The sequence below is a fragment of the Agelaius phoeniceus genome, chromosome 10 (assembly GCF_051311805.1).
Source record: "Agelaius phoeniceus isolate bAgePho1 chromosome 10, bAgePho1.hap1, whole genome shotgun sequence".
NCBI classification, from domain to species: Eukaryota; Metazoa; Chordata; class Aves; order Passeriformes; family Icteridae; genus Agelaius; species Agelaius phoeniceus.
The window spans coordinates 17591893-17606989 of NC_135274.1; the positions used below are offsets into that span (position 1 = coordinate 17591893).

General features: G+C 51.5%; 1 protein-coding gene across 6 annotated transcripts in view; it reads right to left on the reverse strand.

Moving 5' to 3' along the window:
• RUBCN (rubicon autophagy regulator) overlaps positions 1-15097 on the reverse strand; it is a 29687-nt gene that overhangs the window by 13920 nt on the left and 670 nt on the right. For 4 of the 6 annotated variants that reach the window (XM_077184014.1, XM_054639034.2, XM_077184012.1 and 1 more), the window contains exons 1-8: positions 11815-11926; positions 5550-5703; positions 3678-3761; positions 2554-2713; positions 2273-2379; positions 1566-1706; positions 1198-1354; positions 416-964 (exon numbers count right to left, since the gene is read on the reverse strand). In XM_077184014.1, coding sequence (XP_077040129.1) covers positions 416-964; positions 1198-1354; positions 1566-1706; positions 2273-2379; positions 2554-2713; positions 3678-3761; positions 5550-5703; positions 11815-11852 — 1390 coding nt within the window. In that variant the 5' untranslated portion in view covers positions 11853-11926. Of the gene's footprint in view, positions 1-415; positions 965-1197; positions 1355-1565; positions 1707-2272; positions 2380-2553; positions 2714-3677; positions 3762-5549; positions 5704-11814; positions 11927-15097 lie in introns of those variants that run through there. The other 2 variants (XM_077184015.1, XM_077184013.1) reach the window with 2 other exon arrangements.

Sequence of the window (15097 nt, forward strand, 5' to 3'; positions counted from 1 at the left end):
CCCCTCACACCCCAGTCTCTCCATCCCCATGTACTCACTCAAGACCACAGGAGAACCCCGCAGGTTACCAGTGGGATGACATTCTACCAGTAGGATGAGCCCAGGTCCCAGTCCCATATCCCAGCCAAGCAAGCCCAGTAAAGAACAGCTGATGCCACAGCACTGCTGCCATTTTCTAAGATTTTAGTAAAAGCTGGCAACACCACTAACAGTTCCAGCCCAGGGCATTCTGGGAAGCAAGATGTCATCCCATCATTCCAGTGTAGAGCTGAAAAGCTAAGGGAAAAGACCAACCACTTGCCCACTGTCCCTGTCTCCAACGTGATCCATGGAATCAAGGGGGTGGCCAGCACCAGCTTTCTGGTACCAGGGACTCCCACGCCCAGAAGCCATCCCAGAAAAGCTGTCCCATTACCATGCAACTTCCCAGAAGTCACGTTGGTGTCAGAGTGTGAGCGCATATGGCTCTTCTTGAGGATGCCCTGTGGAGCTGAGGACTGTCCCTCTGAGAAGCTGGACCGGCGCAAGAGGCTCAGGCCCCTGCTGCCACCTCCGCTTGCCCCCTGCTCCCCCAGGGATGAGACTGAGTCCAGCTTCTGGGAGCTGCTGGAGGAGAAGAGTTTAGAGCTGCTGCTCTTGGTGCTGCTGGTGCTGGTGCTGCTGCACGCCCGGCCCCGACGGCCCAAGTTCCCAATGGCCAGGTACTCTGGCCCGTCATTGGCATCACTCTGTGGATCATCCTGACTCCCTGTCCAAGGATCCTCGCTCTGGCTGGTGGTGCTGGAGCTCATCTCGCTGGCTGGAGAGAAGGGGTCTTTGGGTGAGGAGACGTGGAAGCGGGTGACAGAGCTGGGCTGCTCCAGAGGGGACCTGCCCTCGCTGAAGGAGGAGGACCGGGTGGACGGGCAGCGCTCCTGGGGCTGGCTGGAGGTGGAGCTGACACAGGAACTCACTGGTCTCCTGTCTGGACAGAGGCAGGAGAATGATTTCACACACTGGCACAAGGATGTCCCCTATATCCTATGGCTATAAGCTTGTGGCTTCACACCAACACGCCCGCCCCACCACAGGCAAATCCCTCCCTCCCATCATGGGCAGAAGTCTTCCATACCCATCCACCCCAACAGATACATAGGCAGATAAAAAGATAAAGTCTTTTCTGGGTCTACCCTGAGCTCCCCAGCCTACCCTTGATACCTGAGAGGCCAGAGGAGGCTGGATGCTGGAGGCTGGAGAAGGACCCAAAGCAGCGCTGCTGAGTGCAGGGGGCAGCAGGGACGCACGGGGATGCAGGAAGGGCAGTCAGACTCTGACTCTTGGTCACTGGAGATGGATTGTCACTCTTCCTGGTAAGCTGAAGAGAGGTGGCATCATCAATAAATCAGCATCTATTGGCCTACATGTAGCAGCAACAGAAAGGGATCAACCTGCAAATGCCAGATCACCAACCACAAATGATGCGGCGGCCCTGGGAGCACGAGGGTGGGGAGGGAAAAACACGGCAGCACAGAAGGGAAGCAGCTCTTTGTTCACAGCTGCAGGACAGATTCCCACTGGGAAATTACCAGGCTCTCAGTGAAATGATCCAGGCAGCCCAGCGCTCCTGGCAGACGGCTCTGGTGTCCCTCAGCACTGTGCTCACACATGTCTCTTGTCCCAGCAGAAGGCTCTGACGCGCACAGGGATGGCAGTGACGTGCCGGCCAGCTGAAAGAACACAGCTCCTATTAACAAAGCCTCACTAATTGCTCTCTTTTGGGGACTCTGTGCAAAGAAGGCAGCTGCTGTTTCTGTCCTCTGGAGAGGGGCAGCTGGTGCAGGGCTGCACAGGGGGTCACTGGCTTGAGCAGGAGTTGGCACCCAGGTGTCCTGGGGTGTTGCCCATCCCCTCAAAAGCATGACTGTCCGTCATGACCAGGCAGCTCTGCATGCTGGCCCTGAAGCCTGGGACTATTGGAGAGGGCTTTAAAGGTGCCTCTTACAAGGAACTGGTCCTCAGATCCTCTACTCAAATCCTTGGTGCAAGCCTGGACCAAGGTGCTCCACTACAGGCTCCACACAGCCATTTCCCGCACACTGACCCCTTACAGGTCACACAGGCAGGACAAGGACCAGTTCCCCACTCTCTTCCCCTCTTGGAGCAACTTTTACTAGCTCCAAGTCCAGCTCCTCGACCAAGGGCTCCACATACCCTGAATGTGACCTTGAGGGAGCAGCCACAGCCAGCTGGCATCTGGGGAGAGCCAGATGTAAAATTTGGGACCTCAACTCACCATGGAGGTGTCGATCTGAGCCAGAAGCCTGGGGTTGTTCTGCTCAACAGCTTCCAGGCACTGCAGCATGGCCGTGACGTGGGCGTCACTGAGCAGGAAGGCAGTATCTGGGGAGAAAAAAATGCTGCTCAGGGGAGTCCCTCTCACCCACACAGTTTGACACACCAGTTGCTCACATGCAAATCAATTTTTCTGCTGTCCTCCCTCACTCCCACACAGCTTAGAAATGCCACCAGCTAGATATTTTCCTAGTAAGAAGGAAAAGGCCCATTGCTCCTTACCTGTGTAGAACTTCCTAATGTACTGCCGGTTCCCCAGGAGGGGCCTCAGCTGAGCTGACAGGCAGTGGCACTGCAGGCTGTGCTGCAGCCACAGCTGGGCAATGGCCTGGTCCCCTGGGCCCTCAGGGTCACGCTGGCCGCTCTCCTGCAGGCTGATGAACTGGAAAGGGACGTCAGGCACAGGTTAAGGCAGGCAGAGGCAAGAAGGGGAACAGGGCTTGTTCCACCGCATGGCTTTGGTCCCCTTGATAACAGCAGCTTTCACATGCCAGTCGCTGTCAGCAGGAAAGAGGGCATGTCCCAGCAGCTCCTCAGCCACCAGGGAGACAAAAGCACCAGGCAGGAACAATGCTTCAAAGGTCAGCCAGTGACCAAAGTCCTCTGACAGCCACCAGCACAATGAATTTCTCTTGCACACTCTCCCACCCATGAGCCTTGTCCCCGACTTGGAGCAATGCCACGCTCCCAAATCCAACCTGACCCCGGTGGTGACGGTCATTTTCCTGCTGACACGTTAACTGGAAAAGGCTGTGGCAATGCCTGAGCAGCTGCAGCTTGCAGAGCTGGACTGGAGTTACACCCCTGCTCCCCCAGCAGCAGGCTGGCCACTGCTGTTCCCTGTGTCCAAAAGGGGCTGGCACAAATGGCCAGACCTTGGTGCCCATCCATGGCAGGAACCATGGATGTCAGCACAGGGCAGCTGAGGACCAGGAGCCATATGCCAGTGGCTGGCACAAGTCAGGAATGGGAGAATAAATGCATGGGGAAGCCAAAACCCAGAAATGGGACAGCCCAGACCCTTAGAGATCTGCACAGACACATGAATTACCCCTGTGCACACACAAGCACTGCTTGTGCCAGTTCCCTTGGTGATGCCTGCTGCACCCAGCCCAGCAGCACTGGAGACTGGCCTGGGAGAAATAAGCAGCCAATTGTCTCAGCCCAAGCCACACTGAGTTCCCAGGACACAGCTGTACCCAAAAACATGGCTGTGTCAGCCTCCACAAGCCATGGAGCAGCTTTACCCACAACAGCCCAGGCAGCACTGTCCCACGGGTGAGGCTCCAGCCCAGCTGCCCTGTCCCCTCCCAGTGGGCACACAAGGCCACCCCCCCAGAACCCACCTTCTCCAGGTGATGAGCAGAGCCCGGACTCAGCCAGCGAATGTCCTTCACAAAGTGCCAGTAATCCTTCTGTCTGCAGCACACCTGCCCAGGACAGGCACAGTCAGGTGCCACCTCCCAAGTGCCACTTCAATGAGCACATCCCCGTTAGCCCCTTGCTGCCATGAGAGGCCATGCTGTTTGCCTCAGCTTTATTCAGACAACGAGGGGTTTTCTTAGTTATTCTTCCCCTTAGAGAGGAACTGCAACAGAGTTTCTGTTTTCCTCTCCACCCTATTGGCTGTAAGCACAGACCCAAAAAGTGTCTCTTCACCAAAAAGCTAATTATTTTTACTTCCATCCCTATTTCCTCTTTCACAAGTGACAGAGGAATGGCTTCTGTTTTGGTGGTTTATTTGGTTTGGTGGGGGAGTAGTTTGTTTTATAAGCCTAAAAAACTAACATGGCAATTTTAGTTTTCTAGACTGAATTTGGTTTTCTGGACAAACAAATTAATTAAAATTAATTCAGAAGTTTAAAAACCTCTTACTCTAGTTTTCTTAATGTGTACATATGGATTTTTTCACCTTTTTTTTTTCAATTCCCAACTGTAGGCAAAAAGCTTGCCAAGAAAATAAAAAGTAAACGGAAATGTTTTGCTGGAGCAACTCTGAGCCAACTGCTGTTAGGAAGATGGATTTTTATGGGCCTCCTTTTGGAACTCCTATAGCTTGACTGGTGTCACTCATGCCTGATCAGAGGAGACATTCCTGAGTGGAAGAGCTGTCTTTGCCTACAGTAAAAGCACTGAGTAGGTAACACACCATCCTGCTTTGCATGTCTGGCATGAACTGCTACCAAGAGACAGACCAGCATAAATCATTTAAACCTCACTTCCTGAAGCCTGTGAATAGCAGGTCTGTCAGAAGGGAGCACTGCACTCCTCACATGGACAAGGCAGCTCCTCTCTCTGTCCATCTCCCAGGGCAGGTCCCTGGTCCATGCAGCTGGGGACTACCAGGAACAGAGCAGCACCTCAACTAATGCTGTCTGCAAACTTAACAAATCCAGAGAGCAAAGCTCCCTGCTCAGACAACCTGCCAGTCTGGCTCTTCCTGGAGGTTTTTTAGCTTGGGAGCAGCACTGCAAAGGTGCAGTTTTCCTGATCTGGGACCCAGCTGGCCCATGCAAGCTGCCTGGAGCTCCTCTGTGCTGTTCTCTTCTCTCTGGATGGCAAAGCCACTGATGGGATGCCTGTCCCCAGGCAAGCCCTACAGCCTTGTCCAGCCTTCCACTGGAAATAAATTGTGCTGGTGATTGCAAGCTGAAGGGGAGATCTTTAAGCACACAAGTGGGAAAGAGAAATTCTTCCAGGCAGCCATGGAAGGGGGAAGGCTGGGTGAGCAACTGCAGGCACAACAAGAGCCTGGAAAGAGTGATCCCATTCACGCAGAGCGCGGGGCTGGCTGCCAGCTCCTGTTACTAACACAGCTAAGCAGAAACAGTGAAGATGCGAGGTCTCCCTTGCCAGCCCTCGCTGGGGACTTGTCCAAATGCAGATGATACGGGGCTGACTCACTGCAAATGCAATTTAATCACTTGGCTGCAGCAGAAAGAAAGGACAGAGGGGCTGGCCTCAGCACAGGGGGCACAAGTACTTAGAAAAACCATATTGAAAGTAGATGAGAGAGAAAGAACGTGTACACAGGTCCCTCTGACAACCACAGCATTTACCAGGCAAGCTCAGACCCTGCTTGGATCACTTCCCAGCCTGTTACAAGTGCTGGCCCCACTCTGCTATGAGCACAGAAGTGAGCTGCAGCACCTGCTTGTGACAGGCTCTGAGGCTGTGACAGACAGACAAACAGTCATGCTGGCAGGACAGAGCCATACCTTGTCATGGATGAGCCCATGGTAGAGGATGCTGTGCATGTCTCTGCAGAGCCGTTCCAAGCCACCATACTTGGACCAGACATTTGGGTTGCTGATGGACACCAAACCTTCCACTGTGGTCTTCAAGTTGCCAAGGAGCTTCCAGTGCTCTTTCCTGCATAGGAATACAGCAAGATCCATCAGAGCTACAGCAAGAGGAACTTCACAACAGGAACGTGATATTGCACTCTCTCAAAGGAAACTCTGCTCAGGCTGAAACCTTTGGTGTTCCAGAAACCAGCAAAGGTGAGCTGAAGCACTTGGTGCATCCCTGTGGTCTCCCACACATGGTTTGTGGACAACAGGCCATATTGTAATGATTCTTCTGATGAGTGGTAGCCACCACCAGGAGATAGACAGAACAAACTGATGGCTTCTGCAATGCACCACATGCTCAGTCTGGGCCAAAAAAAACTGGGGATTAACTTTCTAGCAGGCTGTTGCTCCACTGACATGTTCTCCCTAAGAGAGCAGCAGCCCCCCAGGAGCACAGCAGCTGTATGGAAGGGTGTGAGGGCCACCACACCAAGCAGACCCTGTGTTTGCAGAGCAGCACTCCCTGAGCAATGCCCATCACACTGAGAGCTCCAGTCCTGTCAGGATGCAGAGGTGCTCCTCTCCCAGGGAGGTGACACTTCATCTGCATCTCCAGCTGTACAGCTGCTCTCTTGGCCCTGACCTGCTGTAGGCACAACCTGCAAAAACATTATCACCTCATGGACAGAGATTAGCAAACTGCTGGTGAGCTCTAGACTATGCACAACAGCTCATCAGTATCATCCCCCTTGGCTGCCCTGCATACAGCAAGAAATCACCATTACCTACCACAAAGCAGGAGCAATGGTGTAGAGAGGTAACATCATTTGACTATGGAAAAGCAGCTTTGGGGAAGGAAGCTTTGGGTGACTGAGGTTCCCACTCAAGCTGCTTGACAATGTTGCCAGATGAACAGCAGCTGTCAAAAACACATATTCAAATAGGAGCCACTCTCAGAAGAACAGGAATGTTGCAAGGTACAGTTAGGAGTGTAAATAACCAAAACAAAAAAAGTCACTGCAAGGTTTGTACAAAAGCACCCTAAATGACACCTTAGCATGAAAGTTCAAGTTTTCAATGGGCAAGAAACAAGATGGTGTTTCAGAAGTTAGTCCTTCCCACAGCCAAAACTGAACTGGATTTCCAAAACACAAAGGGAAAAAGAAGGAAAACAAATAAATAACATTATTTAAAACTGCTCTCATTTCCATCCCTTGGGGATCAAAGTGTGGGCTGCACACTCCTGACAAAGCTTTTCTCACCAATATTCTCTTTTTGAGACTTGTTCACTACTGCCAAACTCAAACTGATTAGTTGAACAAGCAGATTAATTAATCATTAACTATTGGCTCTACCTCAAGCTGCCCATTTACTTCACTTCCTCATGAGGGAAACATCACCACTTCCAGTGCCTACCTAAGCTTAAACCACACAGAAGCCAACCCATCCCAGCAGCAAAGCCTGTCACCCTGACAGCACCACACACAGCCCTGAGGCAGACCTGCAGCACACCTGGCAGCATGTGTCTGTTCATGTTGTACTTCAACTAACAGGCATGGGGCTTTATCTCAGAAGAGACTGAAGAAAAATGCACAGATGTAAATCGAAGGCAGCTTCCTGAAGGAGATAGAGCGTGGGAAGACACCAAAAATGATCCAGCTCTGCTGAATTTATGGGCTTTTCCCAACCCTGCCCTGAGCAATGCAGATGTTCTTTGGCTGTGGATGCCCAGAGAGGAATCAGCAGTCCCTGGTCAAAGAGCACCTGCAGCCACTGAGCTCAGAACACCAGCAGCTCCTCCCTAAGGTATTTCCAACACTCAGAGTTAAGAAATGCAAGTGAAAGCTCAGCCACGCCACTGATATTGCAGTCAGTGAGTCAGGGGAACTCCCTCCCATGTTATTTCAGGCTATAAAAAGCAGGTGATGCACACAAGGATGTGAGGGTAGCACATGCAGGGATGTGCCTTTCCAAATGGCTGGTCTCATTAAAGGACTTGTGCATCTCAAGAGGTGGAAACCAGGATCCATGGCTCTTTCCTAGCATGGGGAAACTAAGGGTAAGCAATCCTTGAACAAAATAATCTCAGAATGTTAAAACATTCAACACAGAAGCACATACAGAATAGGCCACATAATTAAAGCACCTTTTCAGAGGTGATCTTGAATCCACCAAAAGTGAATTAAATCCTGGTAGGACAGTAAGTGTCCTATGGGACTTGTTGGCCCAAAGCAGTTCACAAGTTGGACACACAAGACCTTTCTGATACCTGAACCCCAGCTGTTTCTGGGCTGGAACACTGAAAAGCACACAGAGACACAAGGCTAAAGACATGAGGACCCATATAGTTGGCTGCAGGTGGCAGGGAAATTGAGAGAGCACAGCTAACCACATTTCAGCTTTGACTGGACTGTGGGGCAACCCTGAATTAGCAGCAGGGTTTCTCCCCTCCCACTGACAGAGCCTTGGTTTCAGACACCAGGAGGGATGGAGAAAGCCCAAGTTCCCTTTTCTGCTGGTGTTCAGAGCATTACTAAGAAATATGTTTTTTTTCCTGAATAAGGAAGATTCCCTTTTGCTAGTGCTATAGAAAGCCTAGCATGGGGTAAAACAAATTCATATTACATCATGAGAACAAATTAATTTACAATAAGGGCAAAGTGAGTACAAGCCCCAAGCTCTCCCTGCAAGAACCACACATGCTTCTGCTCTCCTGATCCAGCAGAGCTTGGTTCCCCCAGCCAGAAGGGCCAAGGGTACTTGCAGGGGCCATGGAGCCGCAGTGAGATCTCAGCTGCATCCCTCTCCTCCTTAAAGACAACCTCTGATCCAGCCTCCAATTTCAACCACCAGCTCCACAAACTTGGCACTGAGTCTCCTTTCTTTACCACAACAAACTCCATCTTCAAGTACAGCAACATCAACCTGTCAGTGGGAACTGTCCCAAACATAACTGAACCTTTTGCACTGGAGTGATAAAACACAGAATACAGAATATAAATAAACACAGAATATTTTTTGCGAGCCTTGTAGCAAAAAATGGCTTAATGCTGCCACTGCTGACAACAGGGAATGCTGCTTGCTCTTCCAAGGCTTCCTCAGCCCCTCCACATCAGCAAGGGTAGGAACTTCTCTTGGTCCAAGTCATCAAACGTGACTCACAGCAGAGGCAGGGAGCCATGCTGCTGACTTCTTAGTTTAAAATAAAACCAAACCTTGATTACTTTCCAAAACAGAATCACACAGGTAGCTAGTGGTCAAAACTGAAAAATAAAAATGAAGCTCATCTTTCTTGCAATCACGACTTGTGTATCTCCTGTGCTCTGCAGGAGGCACCCAGCAATGCCTGCTTGAATCCTGACCTCCACCTGGAAGACTCTTGATCCTTCTTAGCACACTAAAGAGGTTGGGCTAAGGATGCTGAGGTTATGGAGGGACTTCCGACAAATGCCCAAGGACACTCATTCCCGTGCTGGCTGTCAGTTCCCTCCTGCAGCAACCAAGACTCCACTAGGCTGCCCTGCGCAGAGCCTGCTCCGCCTCGCTGTCCCCAGATCTCCCAGACAACCAGCAGCCTCTTCCCTGGACTCCCCCGCCCGCTCCTCCGGGCTCGGCACTGCTGGGAAAAGGGATTAAAGGAAGCCAAGCTTCGTGCAATTCATCTGCAGTCGCGGGGAGTGGCTGACAGGCAGAGGAAGCCAGAAGAGCTCTGCCAGCCCAGCAGGGATGGGCAAGAATCGCTGAGCGGGCTGCCTGGCAAAGGGACACGCAGGGGAACTCGCATCCATGCTGAAAGCTGGCACTGATGGAAAACGGGGGCACAACCTCAAAAGGTACCCCCAGCAAACACAGCCCTGAGGAGCTGCTTGCTGACGCATTCCTGCTCTGCACTGGCAAAGGATGAGGGAAGAAAATAGGGATTAAAGGTGTTTTTTAACCTTCCCATGGCAGCTTTACCTGCTCACCTGGCTAAGTCTCTTACAAGCAGATGACCACAACCTGTGAACACAGGATACTGTCCATTGGGCTTCAATCTGCACAGGACCTGCCTGTGACGAGCATGCAGGCAGCCAGAGGCAGTGACAGGCAGAGCAGATCCCCAGAGCAGCCCACCTCCCTAAGAGCAGCTGCTCACATCCCTCCACTGCTCACAGCACAGGTTCCCTTCAGGAACCCTCTCCTCTGGCCCTGCTGTCCCTGAGGGTCTTGCTGGTGCCAGAGACAAAGGTGGCAGCTCTTTGCTAACCTGCCCAGCTGACCACTGGCCCATCTGCTCCCCCTGGGACTGCTGTGTCCTCTGCACCACCCAAGAGCCCTGCTCTCTGCCCAGCAGGACAGCACTAACCCTCCTGCCTCCAAGGACAATGTCCTCCCTGGACACCAGCATTATAGCCCTGCCACTTGATGCATTTCAGACCTGCTGCTAGGAGGAAAAATCCAGCACAAGATCCTCATTGTCCTCTCCTGTGCTGGCTCAAGGATGGACTTCAGCAAAATAACTTTCGCTTCTGCATTTTCTGTAATGCACAAGAAGATGGATCCAGTGATCTCTATCTATTCCCTATTGATAACAGTCACAATCCAGTGTGAAATGGCACCTCACTGGGAATAAAAATGCTAACCACATCACACAAAGGACAAGGCAGTGTAAGGCCCATGCTGGATCCTCCCCAAGGCATCAGTGCCAGCCAGGAGAACAAGCAGGCTCCTGCTTGTGCCAGCACCAGCGGGGGATGATGCTCTCCTTGTCCCTGGGGGAGTGCTGGGGGTGGCACCACCCCAGCCCTATTAGTCACACGATGGCAGAGTCTGGTAGTGCAGGACTTGTGCTTGCAAAGGCAAGAAAATGCACAAAGATGAGCCTGGAAAGACAAAGCAGTGAATGCAGTCAGTTTCTTTTACCTTTTGAACCTGCTGAGTTTGAAGCATTAGTAAAGAGGGAGAACAGCTCGAAGTGTGCAGATCAGAAGGCACCCCAAACCTGTGCTATAGCTTTAAAAGCACCGGTAGCATTTTCCAGCTGATATGGCAAGCAGGAATAGAGCGACTGGCTGAGCCCCATAGATAAGGAATGCTTCTCTCTCATATCAAGTTTCAGCTGCTCCTTCCTCCCCAGCCAACACCTCCAATTTCCATCCAACATTCACCCTGTGCTTGTGAGTGCCAGGGCAAAACCAATGCACCTGTAAAAATGTGAAGTAAATAGGACTCGCCATCAAAACACCTCCAGGAAACAGCCTCTTCTGCTCATAAATGCTAGCAAAAAACCCAGGCCTGAAACACAATATGAGACCACACAGCCGAGGTCACTGTGCTCACCACCAGCCATGTGCAGGCGCAGGAATAAAGAGATAAATAAAGGAATAAAGAGGAATAAAGGAATTTCTTGCCTTCAGGAATAAAGAGATAAATAAAGGAATTTCTGTTCAGCACCAAGAAGAGGGGATGCAGCCAGGAGGGACAGGAGATAGGATCCCCAAGCAGCGAGCTGCAGAGCCACCTGAAGGGTGGCAGCACGGCGTTAGGGTGGGGTGGTTTCACCCTTAAGCTCAAGGGTGTGAAGCAGAGACTTGGCAGCTGCTGTGCTGGCCACGGCTGACGAGGGACAGAGTGGGGACAGAGCACCGGTACTGAGGTGCCACATCCGCGGCCATCACCGCCCCTCCAGTGGCCAAGACTCCTTCCCACGGCAGTGAGCAGAGATGTGCGGCCGCAGGTGGGTGACAGCTCTGACAGCCCGGCCCGCTGTGCGCTCCCTCCCACGAGGCACCGAGCCGGGGGCAGTGTCACGCTCTGCAAGCAGCGATCCTACTCACGAAAGGTTTATTCATCGCCTGCTCGCCCCCAGGTACCCCCACACACCCACGCAGGACGCGAGGTCTCCAGGAGCATCCCCCGCGCATCCATCCCTACTGCTGGCACTGCTGCCACCGCACATTCCGCGCCGCGTCCCCGATACACTTACACACACACACACGCGCGCGCGGGAGTGCACCCCCCCCACGCGTGCACACGCACAGCGCCGGGCCGCCCCCAGGCGCACCCACGCCGCCCCGCAGCCCGGCGCTGCCGCCGCGCCCCACACCCGCGCCCGGTGCCCCGCCTCCCACGGGCGCCCCCGCGGCCCGGGCCCCCGCGACACCCGCGCCCGCCCCTCCCGCCGCGCCTGTCCCGCCGCGCGCGGCCCCACCGGCTCTCCGCGTGCCCCGCGTGGGGCCCGATCTCCATCCCGGGCGCGCGCGGCCCCGCCGCCGCCACCGCGACACAGTCGCGCGGGAGGGGCGAGCGCCCGCCACGCCCCGCCGCACCCACGGACTACAACTCCCGGCGCGCACCGCGCTTCCGCGGCGCAGCCAGTGCCGCGGCGGACTACAGCTCCCAGCGTGCACCGCGGAGCTCGGGCGCCATGACGGCCGGTCCGCTGCGGCCTCCCCCGCCCCTTAGCTTTCGGTGTCCCCCAGCCAAAAGCGCTGGGAAAAACCACAATGATTGCTGAAATAACCCTCACCAAATCCTGCCTTGGACGTGATGAGGAAAATGCGATGGCAAGGGCACAAAAACAAACAAACAACGTGTCCCAGAGGGACAGCTCATCACTGATGTCACCTGCAGAGACAGAGGGCTCTGCTCTACTGCCCACTGTGAGGAGGATGTGAAAAATACAGCCCAGTGAAATGTGCCTTCCACCGAAATGCTGTGAAATGAGACTTCAAAAAGGAAAAAATGATGCTGCTGTCTTTCGACTGAGAACAGTCAATGACAAATTAGTACCAGATAAAACCTAGATATGTCTCTGGAGTTGTCTGATGCCTCAGAAACCAAAGCCAGGCATTTGTAAAATGGAAATTCCCTATAACTGTTACTTGGAGTGATAACTATATGCTGCATATGTGAAAAAGCACCCGTTGACGTGACATTTCCTATGTGGTTTATTTTACCAGTACACTATTTCTGCAGAACATAGGGATACAAGGTTCTGTACTGCTGTTCTTGATAATAACAGTAATGTATTTTTCAGAAGGTGCTTAATGAAGAGACCAGGACTCCTCATGCATCATAATTGCATACAAATGTGGAACAACAACTTGAGTCCAGTTGTAAGGCAGAAATTCCTCTCATAGAGGCCACTACACTGATTGAAACCACTGCCTGGCATGTCAGGTCTCAGGGCATCAGACTGTGTTGACTCCCACAGTAAACATATTGGAGGAAATCAAGTCATCCGGACTACTGTGATTTTTAGATGACCATGCCTGGTGAAATAGAGCATGCAGATAAAACTAACAGATCTAATTTAGTTCTTTGTAGCTCTCAGTGCCACGTGGAAGCTTTGTCACTTGGCTGGATGCTGACACACTCCTGAGAGCCGCACAGCAAACCGAAGGCTGATGTTTGCATGGTTGCCTTTGTGATCCCCAGCCATACTGAACACAGAAAGAAAATACTCTTCAGGATCACAACTTGTGCCTGGTTCTCTGTTGTGCTGAGCAGCAGACAGCTGGCATCCTGTTTGTATGACAAACACAATTTGTGGATATGGTAAAATCTGGATTTTGTCTGATTTCCACTTGTCACGAGGACAGGTAGCATCTGCCACCTTTGCAGTTCATGTGTGTGTTTGGGGTAAACAGAGCATTTGTTTATTGGTGTGACACAGTGCCCAGATGGAGCTGGACCCTACAGCCTCATGGAAATTTGACTTAATGCTTTTTCAAAAATTCATCTTTTGGCACCTCTATTTTTAGTAGTTTGTGCTAATCTGGCAATAGCATATTTGCTTTAGAAACGGAGCCTGATTGTAAGAACTTCCTACTCATCATCAATCACTTGTCATCCAATCTCACCTGGGGGAAAATGTTATCAAAAGTTTTTAAATCTGTGGGTCCAAAACTCCATGTCTGAACTTCTGCTGCCCATGGAGAATGCAGAGAAGAAAACAGGGTGGAACTGTCAGCCTCCAGCTCTGTGGTCACGAGTTTCTCCTGCCTGAAGGGAAAATCTCTCACTTGCTGGAGGTGTCCTGTGACAGTAACTGGGCCATTCTCTTCTAGACAATAGGAAGCAGCAAGAGGAACATTCAGAAACACATTTTTTGGCCTTATTTAAAAAGAGATGGATAGACAGTGTAAATGGAGAGAGCAAAGACTTGTCACCAGTCTGTAGTACAGGACACAGCTGAGGACAGAAAGTCTTAACTCACTGCTCTGATTCTTGCCTTTGATGGTAACACTCCTGGAAAGATCTCCCATTCTTAAGTCCTGCACAGTATTTCAGTGCAGGTAGCTGCCAGCACAGCAGCCCAGAGCTGTGACAGGGATTACAGGCACAGGAGCTCGTGTGTGTCAGGTACTCGGGATATTGCCCTTGCCACAGAGTGATTATTTTAGCAAATGCATATGTGGAATATGTGGGCAATGAAAGAAATGTGGGAGTGTTCCTGCTGCAAGGAGGTGTGTCCAAGGTCGTGTATGGAAATAATTATCCCTACCCAAGGGCATTTGGAATACAGTCCCTGCAGTGTCGGTATGGAGCTCCCCCTCTGGAGGCAAGCAGGCAGACCCTAAAACAAGCTGTCCTTTGGTCATGCCACATTTAGGACAGCAGCCTCAGCACAGCTCCCAGAGAAAACTCGGGGAGGCGTGGACAGTAATGACCATTGTGAGCAGGAGAAATAGATGTGGGTTTTCCTTTCAGCATTTACTGCCTAGCTTCTGCAGGAAGTTCATCCTCTGAGACCACCCTGTCAGTCCATCTGCTCCTTCCTTTTCTGTCTCTGGAACTCAGTGACCAATTTCAACCAACCACGAGCAAGTTGTAGAGATTCCAGAGATAATTCCTATCCCTTAATTGTAATATAATGTCAAATGAAGGAGGTGCTGTTGTGTAAAAAAGCCCTTTTGCATGTAACTTGTTTAGTAGCAGCCAGCTGCCCACTAGGCACATGTGTACTGCTGACCCACCAATACCACAGCTCCAAGGAATGCAAATGTACAGGGAGCAGGGAAAGGTTATGCTAGATTCCTTGTAAAAAAAACAATTTCTCTTCTCAATTTCTCAATCACATGATTCTGACCAAAAACTAGCAAAGATAACAACTCTGAAAAGAACCCAAAGAGAACAAACTACGGACACACTGTTCTGGGTTTAAGTAGTAATTTTAAGCCTTACATGGTATTTTGAAATAAGAACTTAGTTTGAACTCTGCTGTTTGACATTTGAAAACATAATTGTGCTCAAAACCACCCTGCATTGGTTTTGTTGTTCACACAACAGATTATTTCTCTCAATTGCATGGGGGTCACAGGCAAAGGCAGCTCATAGTCAACTTCTCAGCTGAACACCCTTCCCTGCCCTGCAACGTAGAATGGTTGGATTGGAAGGGACATTTAGAGGTCATGTGGTCTGACATGTTCAACTCGATCAGGCTGCTCAGAGCCCCATCCAACCTGACCTTGAGTGTTTCCAGAGGTAGG